A 16,501-nucleotide genomic window follows, 5' to 3' on the forward strand; every position below is an offset into this window, starting at 1 on the left:
TTGGAAGCAACTGAAAAGTAACAGCTTGAATATGTGTGTTTGTAAAGTAGCTGTTGTTAGAGGCTTTGATTTTGTGTATGAAACCACCTGTATTTACTAGCCAGTTACTGATAACAAACTACACCTTGCATTATATGGATTTATCACTTGTAAAAGAGATGTTAGAGTGTGCAAATTTGTAGTAGCTGCTAGAAAATGCTAAGGCAAAAGATAGAAATATTCTAATACAATGGTAGTGTTATAAAGCAGGTAATGGAACAAATTAAGAGGGTGAGAGAATTCCACTGGTAAGAAGTCTCTTTGGCTAGTCCCTTGCTGGCATCAGCATCTTCAACATGCTGCTGCACCCTGTAATAGTTACTCTGCTCATGTAAATCTGTGTGTGTGCCTTGCCATAATAATGACTTGTTACTGGATGAAGCAGGTGAAACTCTGCAGTGACAACAAGGTGCAAGGATTGAGGCTGACCAAATGCCTGCTACCACAATCAAGGGCAAGACTGGATTGGCCTCTGTGTTTGCCTCCAAGAGGAGCCTTTAGCTCCACTGCTGGCTGCAACCCAGCAGGCATGGAGCGGTGAGGACACATGCCATGGGATGGCTTATATCTGATTCTGTTGTATGGCCTCGAAAAGTAGAATTGCACCTAGAGCTGAGGACGTTGACCGATGTTCAAACCCTAATGGGGCATTTGCAATGGGTCCAGCCTCTTATTGGAATTACTAATGAACAGCTAATGCCTTTACGTCCTTTGCTAAAGGGTGCACAAGCTGACAAACCAGTCGTCGTTTCTGAAGAACAACGGTCGTCTCTCATGCACAGTCAGTGTTTGCTGTGATCTTGCAATGGCAAAAGAAAAACGGGGGAGACATCTTGGCTATTTTGGAATGGTTATTTTTGCCATTGCAAGCTCGCAAGAGCATTCAAACACACATGGAAGTGGTTGGACAAATCATTAGAAAAGGGAGAACATGCATACTTGCCATTTCAGGAGAAGAGCCAGCTAGCATTCACATTCCTATAGCTGTGGAGGGTAATGGGGCATTCCGTTAGCCTGCAGATGGCCTTGCTGCAATATGAAGGGAAAGTCTCGGTGGATTTACCTAACGGAAAAGAAGCCTCATTGCTATTGTCCAATGCATGGATAACACGACCAAAGTTATCCATGAGACCCATTCAGGGAGGGCTAACTGTATACAGATGCAGGGAAAAAATTGGCTAGTGCAGTGGTCACGTGGTGCCACGGCAATCAATGGAAACATCACAAACTTTTGCAAGGTCAGGAGATTCGTTACAAACTTTAGAGTTAACTGTGGTTGTCTGGGCAATATTGTATTGGTTACATGTCCCGCTTAATGTGGTCACTGATTCGTTATATGTGGTGGGCGTAGTACAACGAATCAAAGATGCATTTATTAGAGAAATGTGGAATGAGCGTCTTATGACTCTTTTTCAGCAACCTTAACAAGCTATCCACCAGCGTTCAGCAGAATATTACATCATTCGTATTTGGAGCCACAAAAGTCAAGATGGGTTAGCTGAAGGTAACGCAAAAGCTGATAAACTCATAAGCCATGTTCGTCCTATCGTCAGCCAATTTGATGCTGCACGGATGGCACATGCTCCGTTCCATCAAAATGCATGAGGCCTACGGCGACAGTATCGACTAACATGGACTGAAGCCACCGGAATTGTTTGAAGTTGTCCTCAGTGCAGCAATCATGGACCAGGACTTGGACTTGGGGTCAACCCTTGGGGTTTGAGGGCTTTGAAGCTGTGGCAAATGGATGTCACTCATGTTTCTGAGTTTGGGCATTTGCGTTAGGTACATGTTACGGTAGATACGTATTCTAAGTTTGTATGGCCTACAGCACAACCTGGAGATTAAGTGGTTGGCTACGTAGTTTGATCAAGGCATGCATATGGGGATTGATTGCTTTTGTTTTTGTTTTACTATTGATACCTTGCTTATTACAATGTTTGCAAAGCTTACTTAGTAGATCACGTAGCAAAATTTTCCTTGTGTGACAGCAAGCATTCTGGTTTGTGCAAAAGAAAAATGGGGGAATTGTGGAGCAATGGTTATTCTCACGAGGGCCTGCACAACCCAGGATTAGAGCTGAGTGAGACAGCCTTGAACTCTCTCTGACTCAGCTGAGCCGGGGAGGCCTGGAGTCGAAGAAAAGTAAGCAGAACGCTGAAACAGGAGCTTGCTGGCCATAAGGAATGCACCGCTTATCACAAGGCACGCACTCTGCTGCTGCAGAGATATGTGTGTAAAACTTAGCTTAGCCAATAGCAATGTATAGACAGGCGTGTGAATTTATGTAGCCAATGAAAGATGTACAGCTATCACGTAAACTATCACCAATGGTATAAATTAGGTGAGCCTGTGCAATAAATCGAACAAGAAGCGTAACTCATATTGGGATTGTCTTCTTGATTCGTGTCTCTCCTCCGACATTTTCCTAAAAGCAGAAGTTAACAAAAAATCTTCTTTTGAGATTTAGAGTAAAAATACTTTGTTAAAATGCTAGTGGTTTTGTTCCTGTATCAGTTTCAACAGAGCTAATAGCAAGGTAAATAGCTTACCTGTTCACCAGGCTGCATCATGGTTGTATTTCTTGATTATCTAAAGTTATTAAACAAATCTGACCAATCTAAAACTGTATTTGCATCCAGATATAGTTGGCAATGACTTTCTGGACCTGCAACCAGTACAGGAGGGTATTAGGAGCTTAAGACTACTTTAACATTATCTGTGACTTCGCTTGCCTGAGACTTGCTCGCTCTGATTTTATTGCTAACAAAGAGTATAAATATAATGCAGATTTTCTAATTGAAGCATAGTTTGCTTTTGTATTCCTTTTTCTGAAAATAGCTCTATGCGAGCTTTGTCAGACCAGTATAGGCTTTCAAGTCTACTCAGGCCATAAAACAGTAATGCTATGTGAAACCAAACTATCAGAACAGTTCAGATAGTGCGTAGAACTGGTGTTCAATTCTAATTTTTGTTTTTTCCCCTATTTAAGAAAGTCTTGCTGCTGCACAGCTGGCAGAAAAGGACAACAATCTTCAAAAGTGGCGTGAAGAAAGAGATAAATTAGTAGAAGCTTTGGAAATACAGCTCAAGACTTTGGTTTCTAACACCACACAAAAAGATAAGGAAATAGCAGAACTGAAACAGGCTGCACTAAAGGATTTGGGAAAGGTTCTCTCTCTCTTGTTCTTGCGGGATTTTTTTTTCTTTTTTACTTTGTTATGCATTAATTCTACAAAACACAATACTTTTTTGTGTTTTGGCTCAGTTTTTGTCTTCTTATTGTCATATTGAAGCCATTAGCAGCTCCTTAAAAATAGAAGCTTTATGTTTGAAATTGAATTTGTAACAGTAACCAAAGTTTCAGAACATTTAGTAGTTTATTTAAAGTCTCTTTGATCCTTTGATTGCAAAGTTGAACTGGAGATCTGAAACAGTTATCATAGCTGCTGCTTTTTTCACAGCCCCAGGGACTTAATGAGCAAATGGGAGGTGAACTATTTATAACTTCACATAAGTAGAGTAAAACAAAAATTTACGTTACATCTTCCCTGGGTGTTACATGACTTCCCTTCACTTTAAATAGTGACCACTCATACATAAAATTGTTGGCTTTTTGTTGGATAACTGACTGGTTTGGCTTGTAGTTCTAAAACTGATGCTTCCAAGTAACTATGCTTGTGCGTATATTTTCTTTTGCCAGCCCTGCAATTTGTGGCATGTTTTGCTATGATTTTTAGGATAAGGAACCTGATATAGAAGAACTAAGGAAACAGCTGGCTGAGAAAGATGAATTTATAAAGGAACTGAAACAGCAGGTTAACCATAAAAGTCTTCTGTCTATGGCAGAAGTACCTTTACCTGAAGAAGGACAAGATGAAATAGATCAGACTGTAAACAAAGAGGTATGGTTTGTTATGGAAAGTATGTACTAATTATAAGTTTTTAATAACTTTTGTTGTTTTCTCAATACGTGTTTCAGCAACACTGGGAATCTGACAGAATTTATTGCTCATAGTCCTTCATACTTTATCTTCATTTCTGAGTTCTTGTTCATTCTTTCCATCTCCCACTTTTGCTATCAGAAACAGGGTACTTACATTAATAGAATACCCTCCCTCGATAAGTTTATAGAACTTGCATACCTGAGGGGAAAACTAGTTAACTAACCCAGGTTCTCGAGATTTGAAGACATTGTAGTGCCATTCCAGTTTGACTGTGTTCAGGGAATTTCAGCTCAAAACTTTTGTGATATTGCCTATACTGTGGTAATAGAGATGTTTCTGTAATAGGAGCTTCCAACCTATATGGGGGTTCAGAAGAGCAAAACAGTATCTTGCATCCCACAGAAAACCAAAACAATATTTGAAGTTTACGCAAAGAAAATATCAACTTTGCTTATTTCCGGAAGGAAAAATTGAAAGGCTTGCAACTATACTGAGACTTCCAATTCTGACTGAAGTCTTGCGTATCATTAAATACTTGAACAGTATTTAATGATATAGTTCTCCTGCTAAACTGAATTAATGCTGTGTGGCTCTATTGCTAGTTAATAGTGAACAGGGCTGAAAGTGGATTTCCTAGCAATCCCTCCTCTGGCTGCTAGGACATGCATTTCTCCTCTTGCTACAGAACTGGAATGAATGACAAAATGCATCTCTTCATCTCTTTCCTGTCTACTGCCAAATAAGACTGTCTGGCTAGTTTCTTGCTAGTTCATCAGTTCGGCTAGTGCCATATAGATAAAGCTTGTGATGAATGAGGGAGGACAGAGTAGCTCTCAGAAGGGTTAGTGCTTTACACGGCTTTGTAATAACAGGTAAGAGAGCACCATCATATTTTTTTTTTTTGCTATTAAAGTAGTTATTGAAGAATTGTTGTGAACATTTGTTGCTCACGTATTTACCTCAAGGAAGTAGAGACAATATTTGTTCCTATGGGTAAGTGGAGGTGTCTAGGAGGATTATGATGTGAGAAACTTCTGTGGATGTTGAAGTGAATGGGGTAAAGTTTTGGGGGGGAGAAGTCAAATAATTCCTGGGAAACACATTGTGACAATAAAGAAGAAAAACTAAAGCATTCAAGGGGATACGTCTCCTGCCATTTAAGAAGAGGTTAAGAAGATGGCACTCGTATGATTAAGAGAGGTTAAGGCTACTGGAGAGTTATGGAGCTGAGGTTTACAAAATCATGGTTGTGGTGGGTAAACAAAAGCTGAAACTGTCTTTCCTAAAGTTCTGCAAGAACTGTGAAGCTGTTGATGAAACTAATAGGAGATAATTTAAACAATTAAATAACTTATTCCTATCTGAAGCCACTAATGATCCTCTGAAAACAGGTACTATCATCAGGGAACAGAAAAACTTGTATTTGTAATCTGTAACTATATTCACAAATGGGTACTCTGAGGATTAGGCAAAGGTATATCCTTTGACCCCTCTAATGCAACAATTGAGAGTGCTGGGTGAGTATGGAGACAACAGACGACAAGGTGGCCGGGATCACACATTTTATCCCTCAAATAACAGCATCTCCCTTTGCCACTGTCAGAGGCAGAATTCTGTCAGAGGCAGAATATTGAACTAGATGGACTGCTGGTAAAACCCAGCAGGACATTTCTTATAATCTGTTAGCATAAATAGATTTTAGTAATTCAAAAAGTCCTGTTTCCTGTTGCCCAAACAATTCTAAAAGGTTTTGGGGTTTGTTTTTTCATGGGTTTTTTGGGGTGGGTTTTTTTTTTTTCTGTAAATCTTTCTTGATGATCAGATCACCTAGTTTTGTTGCTCTTGGTAGCAATAAAAGCTGCATGATATAATCATGTGAATATATCTGACCTGAATCATGTGTTCTTGAAAACTTAGCTATCGTTGAGGCTCATAAGGTGGCTGATTATTAAGCAGAGTGAGGAAGTCCTCATCAGTTGAATTTGTCTTGAATCAGTCGAAACTTGTTACTCACACAATTAATTTCTCTAAGTGTAGAAGGGGGAGGGAAAGCTCCCTGAAAACAAGCTGGAGAAAGACTATACTTTTCTCTCAAGCTCCTACTACTGCCCAGTTCCTAAAGAGCAGCAGAGTTAACATGAGTAAAATCATGTCAATGCTACTACTGCTAGCTGTGAAAACTGTGACTAGCTATCTCTGCCCTTGAGAAAAATGACTTGTAAAGTATCAGGCTGAGTTCAGCAAGGAAGACTAAGTTCTGTGGTCATGCATGGAAGTGTTAACCTTTTAAAATTTAGCAAAAGTTTTAGAAAATAAGAGTTGAATTCTGCTGTAGTTGAAGTAGATTTCTTTGCTTTTATTAAAAGTATTCCAAAAGCTGACTGCTAGAAAAAGGAATGCTTGCTAAGCAATCCACTGGAGAAGGATATGTATTATAGCATTTAAGTCATAGTTATTTTAAAGCTTGCTTTCTTAAAATGTTCCTATGCTTGCAGGACCATTCTGAAATTGTGCTTGACTTGTCTGAAGTGTCTACAGAAAATGGAAAAACTAGTCGGTTCCCAAAACCAGAGATGAAAATCCAGCTCACACCTCCTTTGCAACCCAGTAAGATGGAGGTGAAGCAGCAGGGTAGCACCATACCAGTTACAGTTAAAATGCTCAAGCCAAGAAATAAAAGTGAAGAGATGGATGAGGTATGACCTAGACCAACTGACATTACGTTGTGCAGCTTTTCTCTAAGTACTCTGATAATTTGTTAAAATCCTATCCTCCTGATTCTCACTGAGACCCAAAAGATATATGTAGGGTATATTTAAGCTTCTTCAAACATCATCCTGTCCTTCCCCCTGCCTGCCAAGTGAACAAATCTCTGGCCTGTGATGAATAAGGTGATAGACTTTAGTTTGTCCACACTCTGGCCCCTTGTCTCTGATTTGCACTTTCTCTTCACCTTTTACATTTCTCTCTCCCTACAAGCACCATTTGCTTCTGCCTCCAGCTGTGATATATGCGGGATTGCAGACCAGTTCTATAGAAATTTTTCTTTTGGTTTAGACAATTATTGATGTCAATTATAAACCCCTCTAACGGTCAATTACAAGTTAATCCTGTGCATTAAATCAGTGCATTTCAAAGTTTCAAGACCACTTCCTTCCACTTTTCCTCCAGCTTGTGTTCTCTTTGATCTTTTTGTACTTGAAGGGACTATGTACCAGCACCTGAACCTCCTGTTTTCTGAAGGCCTTAATACCTCTTTAATTTCTTCAGTTGTACTAGATTATATACTCCAGCCCTCTTAATGTGCTGTGGTGTTTACATGTGGGACAAAGGCTCCACAGCAGTCCAAGGTGGTAAAAGTCTTCACTTCTCCTACCTGAACTGCATGTTCCATCCCTCTGCCTTCTATCAGTGCCAACACAGCTTTCTCTGAGACACTTAAGAAAGCCTTGAAACCATAAGAGCACATTGTGGTGGTACTTTAATCGTACTTGTGGGGCTTATGAATCTCTATGCTTTTAAGGACTTTTGAAGCTGACAGGTAAGTATGGGATTGTGGATGATTTGTCTAGGTAGTAAGTGGTGTTTTAGTGAGTGAACTTGTCTCAGCTGAAGAGTGAAGTGTCTGATGCTTTTCTAGCATTTCTTGCTCAGTCATTCCCAAGTGATGTTTTTTAATCTCTAAATAAAATAGTTAAGATAAATAATCACTTCCGTGATTTCTGTGCAACAGGGCTTCGATAAACTCATTTTGTTAAACCTGTTAAAAGCTGTGTAAGTTAGTTCATCTGGAATACAACACTTCATTCTGGAAGCATGTCCAGAGCTGATTTAAGTTTCTTGTGGCTTGAACCAGTTTTCTTCTGAGAGTAGTATTTTTTCAGCTTGCTGGCAAGGTAGGTGTAAAAATAACCACCATTCTGATGGCACTGAAAAAGTACCAATTTTCCTACAGGTATTTAATCTAATGTAGTTATAGAATCATAGAATAATTAGAGTTTTTAGAGAAGATTGTTTTACCTATTCATTTAAATCCTTTCAGTGTAGTTTGTGTTCATACCCTTATGGGAGAACATTTAGCTAAGTAACCTTTCAATAACATGAAACTAAATTTAAAAGTATCTTATTGCTGTTCTGTTCACCCAAGTATGACTCTTAAATATAATTTGTTATGCTAAATGGATTATAAAAGGATTCAGCAACTTTAACTGTCACGAGTCTACTGAAGACACAATTTGTTTTTAAATTGTCTGAAACAGAAAAGCATGTTGTCAGCAGTAAAAGTAAGGGCTGGGGGGAAACCTGTGGTGCTCAAACACATACTGCTCATCTCCCTTTTTTTTTTTTTTAAGAAGTGGTGTAGTTTCGGGTTGGAATTTTTGGGGGGTTTGGGTGTGCTTTTTAAAAAACCCACATCTTTTGCTGAGACTCTTGTATAATTAGGCAAAGAACAAAATTCTCTTCTGACACTTATCAGTTGGTATGGCTATTGGTTACCTGAAATCTCTTGGCAATAATGAATGAGATGAAAGTCATCTTTTAATGACAGCTTAACACTATCATGTTAAGCTGTCAATGTCACTGACATGTTTTTATAATTGTCACTGTAATTCTGAATTTTCATTTCAATTTATTGAGTTAACTAAAATTTGTGTATTTGCTTCTCAAATGTCTTAAAGCCAGAAGTATAGGAAACAATGGAAGGAGGAAAATAATAAACGTCTGAATGGTTTGACCACAGGTATTTCTAGTTCCCTTCCACAAGTCTGTTTAGCATTTAATTCACATTTGAATAATGACTTCTATCCAGTATTAGCCCATGGCTCCATACTGTTAGTCACAGCACTTAAACAGTGACTGCTTCTGTAATATAAATAATTGTTGTTTTTTTCTAGAAGAATCTTAGGTAAAATTTGTCATATTTATTTTCTTAGGATTTTGTGAAAAGCGAGAACAAAAAAAAATGCAAAACCTGCTATGACTAACTTGCCTTCTACAAGCAACAAGCAAATGGTTTGATTTTATTCTATTTCTGAAGTTAGTTTGGCCTTTTCTGTGAAGGTGGACTTGTGAAAGGAGCAGACATATGCAGCAGTATCTTCTCTTTATCTATGTACTTGAATAGGATTCTAAACACGTTGTCTTCCTAAACTCAATAAACTAACCAAAAAGAGTAATTCTGTATTTACCAAAAATGTGTACTAGCTGCACTGTACAATCATTCATAGGGAATGACCTTCCATATTGAATATTGAACATACTATCAATATACATAATGTTATAGGCAATGCCTTTGAAGTAAAAGCAAGGTTTATTTCACCTATACGTATGAAAATTGTGAGGATTGTTTTAGGCATTAGTAGTAAACTGGGTGGGTTCAGAGGATGGGTAATGGATACATTTTCCCCACCAGTTTTCTCTTGTTTTAGTTATGACTAGAATAGGTGGTCTAATGAAATTGCCTACAACTTTGAAAATTTTTTTTTTCTTTAAGAAACTGTTTTCTATATTTCTCATGCCCTTAAATGTGTTCTGTGAAACTTTGACAATGTTTTTTAATTCTGGGTATAAAACAAGGCTGTTTGTATTTTTTTTTTTTTGTTGTTGTTGTTGTGGTAGGGTGAACAGAGGTGTCAGTAGGAAAACTCAAAATGTCAGCTTGAAAATAACATTATGGTAAAATAAAATGAAATTAAACTTTAAGGTAAGTCAACTTGCAACTTAAGCAGTGCTCTTGTATTTTTTTACAGATGTCTACTAAACAGCTTAGAAAACCATACCCCTTAAGAAAGCAAGAATTCACTTCAAGTAAAAACTCTGCTAAAAAGAAAGATGGAAAGCTTCAAAAAATTGGAGATTTCTTCCAAAGTTCTCCTACTATTATTCAGTCTAAAGGTTTGTACAGAACAAATAAGTCTCGTTGCATATTCTCTGGGCATTGCAGAATAGCTTTTTTCTACTGTAACCTATTAATACATATACTGTTCAATGATAAGTCTGCTTCATTAAGTTGCTGTTTTGTTCATGAAATAAAGGAGTCTGAACTGGGGCCTGCTTTATTAAATCTTGCAGAGCAGAAAAGGCTGTCTTGATTGCAAAGACCACATGGTTATCAAGTTTAGGTTGTGAAAGGTAAACTGGATGGAATGAAAGGATGCAGTGTGGAATATATGCATATAAATTCATCATAAAAGACATAACTGTTAAGCTCAACATGTTGGAGTTACTTTGGTTTTGCTTACAGTAAAACAGTTCAAGGGCACTTTCAGGGACTTGTCCTGCTGCTCTAAAGAGAAAAATAAAGAGCTGAATCCAGATTCTAAATCTTCCCTTGCTCTATAAGCGATCCCTCCTTACCCACACCCCACCTCCCCACCACTTTGTTTCTGTGTAAACTGTATTAATGCTTTTCTTTATGTACATATATGGGAGAAAAAATGTAGTTCTACAGAACCTAAAAGCTGGTGTCTTATGAAAATATTTGGAAGACTTCAATAAGCTGACTATGAAGCGATTAATGGATTTCACTAAGTTTAAGCATAGCCTTGGGAAGATTAACTGCTGGGACTTTCTACTAAAGAACATTTTATTCTTTCCTGTATTAAAACAGAATTTCTGAGTTACTGTGTTTAAAACAAAAATAAAATTAGCAGTGGGCACAAGGAACTGCCTGTGTTGAATTCTAAAAGACACAATTGTTTGGTTAAAGCCAGATCAGTCATTATTTGGTGTGGCTGATTAAAATTAAGATCTCTATACCAACTGAAAAACTTGACTTGATACAGAGTACATCTTACCTGCTGTAAGACAGTCTAGATGGCAATAGTGGGATTTTTAAAACATTGCAGGCTTGTCAGATTTGGCTCCATGAGAACAACATTGTCATCAATGTAAGCCAAATTCAGGTTACTCAAAATTTCACTCTGAAAATACTGAATTTGGGCAAATGAGGTCTAGTTTGTAACCTTTATTATGTCCTGTATTTTTCTCTTTTGCGTAACTTGCTATTGTTCAGGATGTCTTCTTTTCTAGCTCATAATATGCATACAGTCATCTCTTTATAGAGCTAGTCCTGCCTTGGTAAAACTACAGAAATATATAGAGAAAATTGACTCTACCCTGTGCTCCTGTCAGCACAAAGAAGTGTTAAGCGTGTTGTTTAACTTCTTTGGAATTGTTTATTTTCCAGTGAAATCTGACTCCTAATTGATTTTAAAGGACAACTTTAAATAGCACATTAAAGCTTTTGCACCTGAAGCTATGAAAAACTTCTTCCAGCCACAGAAAACTGTGGTAGTCAAATACCACATCTGAATTTTTATATTTAAACTTCAGACAATATCTCTTTAACTTTTAAGTTCTTTTTAGTAAAGCTTGCTTTATTCATTAGTTTTGAGGTTTACAAACACAGTAAGACATTGATTTATGATTAAATATTTTCATCTAGCAAAGAAGCTGATTGCAATAAGCTCTCCTAACTCTGCAGAACCAGAAAGCATAAAAGAAAATGAGCTGAAGCCAAAAAGAGCTAAGAGAAAGCTGTATTCAACTGACATTTCTTGCCCTCTAGATATCCCTGCTTCTTCGGTGATTACAGGTTACTCTTCTGTCCACTGTGATCTACTTCTGTAATTGTGATTTAAAGTAGGCTATTAAGGGGACAGAACAAATCTGAAGGTCTAATCAAGTTGCATAAGAAGTTTGAAAATACTTATTTATTTCTTGATTCTACCTAGCCGTTGCTTTTGGCCTCTTCTTTCTGCTGTTTTACTTTCTCTGTCTTCTCACCTGTCCATAGATTTGGAATAGCATAATTGAAGTACTAAAGCTACAAAAGTCTGCAAGTACAATTAACTTTGCAGGGCAAGTGAGCACCAAAGGTAACTTCCAATTCCATTTATGCCCAGCTGATATTTGCTACTGTAGGATGATGGTACGTCCATGCTTTTCAAAGCACAGTTTAGATAGCCTTTTGTGTGTACTTAAGTTGTGTTGCCCTAAGTCAGCCTAGAACAAGTCTTCTAGGCCAGAGCTTGATTTATGACTTCTGAAATCCATGTAGATGGTTTTGACAGTAACTATGGTTGCCCATAGTGAGATATGTATGCTATTGAATTTTCTGTAAATAGCATGAATGAATACAGCAGAAATGAAAATGTTTTTCACAGGAGGGTGAAGAAAATGACAAATTCAAAGCAAAAGAAGCTAAGAAGCTTGGAAGTAAAAGGGAAAATGACAGACCAAATTCCGGGAAAGCAGAGAAAACTATAGGAAATTAAGATAAAAATACGTTCTCCGAACACTTCCTGTTTCACAAAATGAGTATTAGAGTTTAGAAGTGAGAGCTGGTTTCAGATCACATTTTGCTTTGGACTTTGGTATTTGTTTCAGCAAAAAAAAAGTGATTTTGTATGTCCCTGGTATGTCACTTATTCTGATGCAATAAAAGAGTTTTTCTGTACTGGGGACCTCTGGCTAAAAGATAATAAGGAAATTTCATTCTGAAAACAACTTCTGGGGAAAAAACAGGTTGCTGATTACATGGGTCTAGAAGTGCGTGTAATTTGTCTCTGAAGAAATGCTGAGTAACCCTTGAAATATAATCTCTTTCAGATTCTTATAGAACAAAAACAGAAGGAAAGCGATCATCTAATCATCAAGTGATGGCTTCGATCAAAACAAGCTAAATAATCTTGCAACAGCATGTTTGTATTCCCTTGTTTAGGTCATATTTCTATTGTATTAGTTCAGTTGATTGTACATGGGAAGTAATTGATACTTCATTATGTCCTGAAGTATGTATATAGATGTATAGAATTGTTCTGATGTTATTAATTTTTTACTTCATTAAAACTGAAATGCTGTTCAAGAAAGCTTGTGTCTGAGTCCATTTTTTATTTTTTTTTAAGGAATGGTGTCCTTGGAAGTGTTCATAATTTATCCATTGTGCAGGAAGTACTATGCTTGTGCGAAATGGTTGCTTTTTCAGGTGGCCAGTATAGCTACGATTAGAAAAATCGACTACACATCAAAACTTGTATATGGCTTTCTTTATTCTTCTCCAGTAGATTGTCTGAGCATGAAATGTCTCATTGTAAGGATAACGCATAGTTCAGTTCTGTAGATCCTGATTTGCAAGATCAGATTCTCATACTAAGTTGCTTCTCCAGTTTCTTGACTGTGAAATGGAGTTGTACCCTTACACTCTTCCATGTCTTGTCCTTAGAGAAATATTGATGGTTTGGGTTTTTTTCTAACTTGACAGCGACAAAATGAGCCTGATTCACAAATCTTTTACCTCTTCCATTTCTTCAACTTTTTGTTTCATCTTCTGTTTGTGTGAGAACTCAGATTTCCTTTTTGTTAGCTCATGTTTGGTATTGCCATTTTCTTCCCTCTTTTCATAGAATCATAGAATAGTTAGGGTGGGAAAGGACCTTAAGACCATCAAGTTCCAATCCCCCTGCCATGGACAGGGACACCTTGCTCTAAACCATATTACCCAAGGACTCGTCCAACCTAGCCTTGAACACTGCCAGGGATGAAGCATTCACAACCTCCCTGGACAACCTATTCCAGTGCCTCACTACCCTAACAGGAAAGAGTTTCCTCCTTATATCCAATCTAAACTTCCCCTGTTTAAGTTTTAACCCATTACCCCCTTGTCCTGTCACGACAGTCCCTAATGAAGAGTCCACCCCCAGCATCCCTATATGCCCCCTTCAGATACTGGAAGGCTGCTATGAGGTCTCCACGCAGCCTTCTCTTCTCCAGGCTGAACAGCCCCAACTTTCTCTGCTTGTCTTCATACAGGAGGTGCTCCAGTCCCCTGATCATCCTCGTGGCCCTCCTCTGGACTTGTTCCAACAGATCCATGTCCTTTTTATGTTGAGGACACCAGAACTGCACACAATGCTCCAGGTGAGGTCTCACGAGAGCAGAATAAAGGGTCAGTATCACCTCCTTCGACCTGCTGGTCACAGTCCTTTTGATGCCGGCCAGGATACGGTTGGTTTCTGGGCTGCAAGCGCACACTGCTGGCTCATGTTCATTTTCTCATCGACCAGCACCCCCAAGTCCTTCTCCTTGGGCTGCTCTGAATCTCTTCTCTGCCCAGCCTGTAGCTGTGCCTGGGATTGCTCCGACCCAGGTGTAGGACCTTGCACTTGGCATGGTTAAACTTCATGAGGTTGGCATCAGCCCACCTCACAAGCGTGTCAAAGTCCCTCTGGATGGCATTCCTTCCCTCCAGCGTATCAACCGAACCACACAGCTTGGTGTCATCGGCAAACTTGCTGAGGACGCACTCAATCCCTCTGTCCATGTCAGCGACGAAGATGTTAAACAAGACCGGTCCCAACACTGATCCCTGAGAGACACCACTCGTTACTAGTCTCCAGCTGGACACTGAGCCATTGACCACAACTCTTTGTGCGTGGCCATCCAGCCAGTTCTTTATCCACCGAGTGGTCCATTCATCAAATTGATGTCTCTCCAATTTAGAGACAAGAATGTCGTGTGGGACAGTGCTGAACACTTTACACAAGTCCAGGTAGATGACATCAACTGCTTTACCGCTGTCCATCAGTTCTGTAGCCCCATCATAGAAGGCCACCAAATTGGTCAGGCAGGATTTCCCCTTGGGGAAGCCATGCTGGCTGTCACCAAGCACCTTGTTGTTTTTCATGTGCCTTAGTATGCCTTCCAGGAGAATCTGCTCCAAGATTTTGCCAGGCACAGAGGTGAGACTGACTGGTCTGTAATTGCCCTGGTCATCCATTTTCCCCTTCTTGAAAATGGGGGTTATATTTCCCTTTTTCCAGTTGTCGGGAACTTCACCTGACTGCCATGATTTTTCAAATATGATGGCCAGCGGCTTAGCAACTTCATTTGCCAGCTCCTTCAGGACCCGCAGATGGATTTCATCAGGACCCATGGACTTGTGCACATTCAGATTTTTAAGATGGTCTCGAACCAGTTCCTCTCCTACAGTGGGCCCAAGGTCTCCATTCTCACAGTCCCTGCGTCTGCCTTCCAAGACTTGGGTGGTGCTGTCAGAGCCTTTGCTAGAGAAGACCGAGGCAAAGAAGTCATTCAGAACCTCAGCCTTCTCCAAATCCTGTGCAGCTAGCTCACCCGAGAGCAAATGTAAAATCCAGGTATGGTCAGATAATTTTAAATAAAAATAAATGCAATGTCAGTATCTCTTCACAGGTAGGATTTTATACTTTGAATACTTGTCTTTCTCCAGATCTCCTGTCTTCTGCTATCTGTAGTCCAGATACCTGAACTGATCTCTTTCAGGGCTCTAGAACACACCAGTGAAGATTGTTACCCGATGTAGACGCAAGTTGTTCACTTTACAGAAATCTTTTATAGATGGAGGCAGGAAATGTGCAAGGTGAAGGTGACCCTGGCCATTGCAGTAGGACTGGAACTAGCTGATCTTGAAGATCCCTTCCAACCTGAACCATCCTGTGCTTCTATGATAAAACAGTCTTAAACAATGGGACAGTACTTGGGATATTTATGCTTTGCCTTAACATTTTGTCTGGGGTTTTTCCCATTTTTAACAGATGTTCTTTTTCAGTCAGCTTCAATCTTGACCCTTAACTTTTTTCTGAGTAGTTTCAGTTAATTTTAGAACCCATCAGCATGTGCCTGTTTAGCTGCATTGATCCTTCCATTGTGTATAACCTTGCACTTGCCCGCAGTGAAATACATATGCTATCATGTTGCCTTGTATGACAGGTTGATGGCTTATCGTTAAATCATCAAATGGCCTTACAGCTCTTATTTAACAAGAAAACATGCTAGGTAAATGGAGAATTAGAAGAGCACTGAATTACTTGATCGTTGCCTGTATGATTTCTTTATTGATCTAAATGTGTGGAAAGTAACAGAAGTATCTTCAGCTATTTCATGTAACTGAAATTGCTGATAGTGTTTATTCTCCTTATCAAATATACAATTTCATTGTTTCAACTACTATGTGCTTCTTCCTGATTTCATGGTTAACTGACAAAATTGCTTCGATTACTCTGGTAAATTGCAATTTATCTGTGCAGCTAACTAGGAAGTGGAGTCCCTCAGTATAGTCAAGTCACTGATATTTAGGAATGCTACTGCACTTGAGCTGTATTGCCAATTTTTCTAAGCTCTTATATTTACTAAAATTTCGTCAGTGTTGCTGAGCTATCTTAAGGCTATGAAAACTGTTTTTTTCTGGAAGCCATTTAAATGGGTGTCTTCATTATAACCTGAGCACGAGAGTGGCTATATATACATGCATGAAATTTAACTTGTCCATTTTCTGTCCTCAAATTAGCCTTTGCATTTGGAAGAGCCATACTGAATTAAATTCCTTCGTAAGTGTAGGCTTGGTTATCAAACTCCATGGTTACACATTTTTAATAAAGAAATAAAGCGTGTTCCCTTTTGTTTTGATCAAGGGTCTGTGATTTTTGTACTTCCTACAGTTGAAGTTTGAGCCTATATATGCTGGTAGCCTAGAG

At 38.8% G+C, this 16,501-nt stretch overlaps 2 protein-coding genes across 2 annotated transcripts in view; one reads left to right on the top strand and one right to left on the bottom strand.

The window, feature by feature from the left end:
• LOC133210455 (centromere protein P-like) overlaps positions 1-16,501 on the bottom strand; it is a 52,855-nt gene that overhangs the window by 17,875 nt on the left and 18,479 nt on the right. The window lies entirely within an intron of this gene.
• On the top strand, positions 1,574-6,703 carry LOC133210446 (kinesin-like protein KIF20B). The gene is made up of 4 exons (XM_061349820.1): positions 1,574-1,658; positions 3,032-3,210; positions 3,780-3,944; positions 6,482-6,703. The coding sequence occupies exons 1-4, from the start codon at positions 1,574-1,576 to the stop codon at positions 6,686-6,688; spliced, it is 636 nt and encodes a 211-aa protein (XP_061205804.1). The 3' UTR covers positions 6,689-6,703.

The sequence above is a fragment of the Neopsephotus bourkii genome, unplaced genomic scaffold, assembly GCF_033783945.1.
Source record: "Neopsephotus bourkii isolate Nb327-2 ecotype Australia unplaced genomic scaffold, CSIRO-AGI_Nbou_v1 NB_463, whole genome shotgun sequence".
Taxonomy (NCBI): Eukaryota; Metazoa; Chordata; class Aves; order Psittaciformes; family Psittacidae; genus Neopsephotus; species Neopsephotus bourkii.

Bases quoted from the DNA above. Each gene is read 5' to 3' on its own strand.
- LOC133210446 (XM_061349820.1), top strand. From the start codon at position 1,574: ATGTTCGTCCTATCGTCAGCCAATTTGATGCTGCACGGATGGCACATG. The intron at 1,659-3,031 runs GTATCGACTAAC...CCCCTATTTAAG, and splicing joins GCATGAGGCCTACGGCGACA to AAAGTCTTGCTGCTGCACAG. The intron at 3,945-6,481 runs GTATGGTTTGTT...CTATGCTTGCAG, and splicing joins ATCAGACTGTAAACAAAGAG to GACCATTCTGAAATTGTGCT.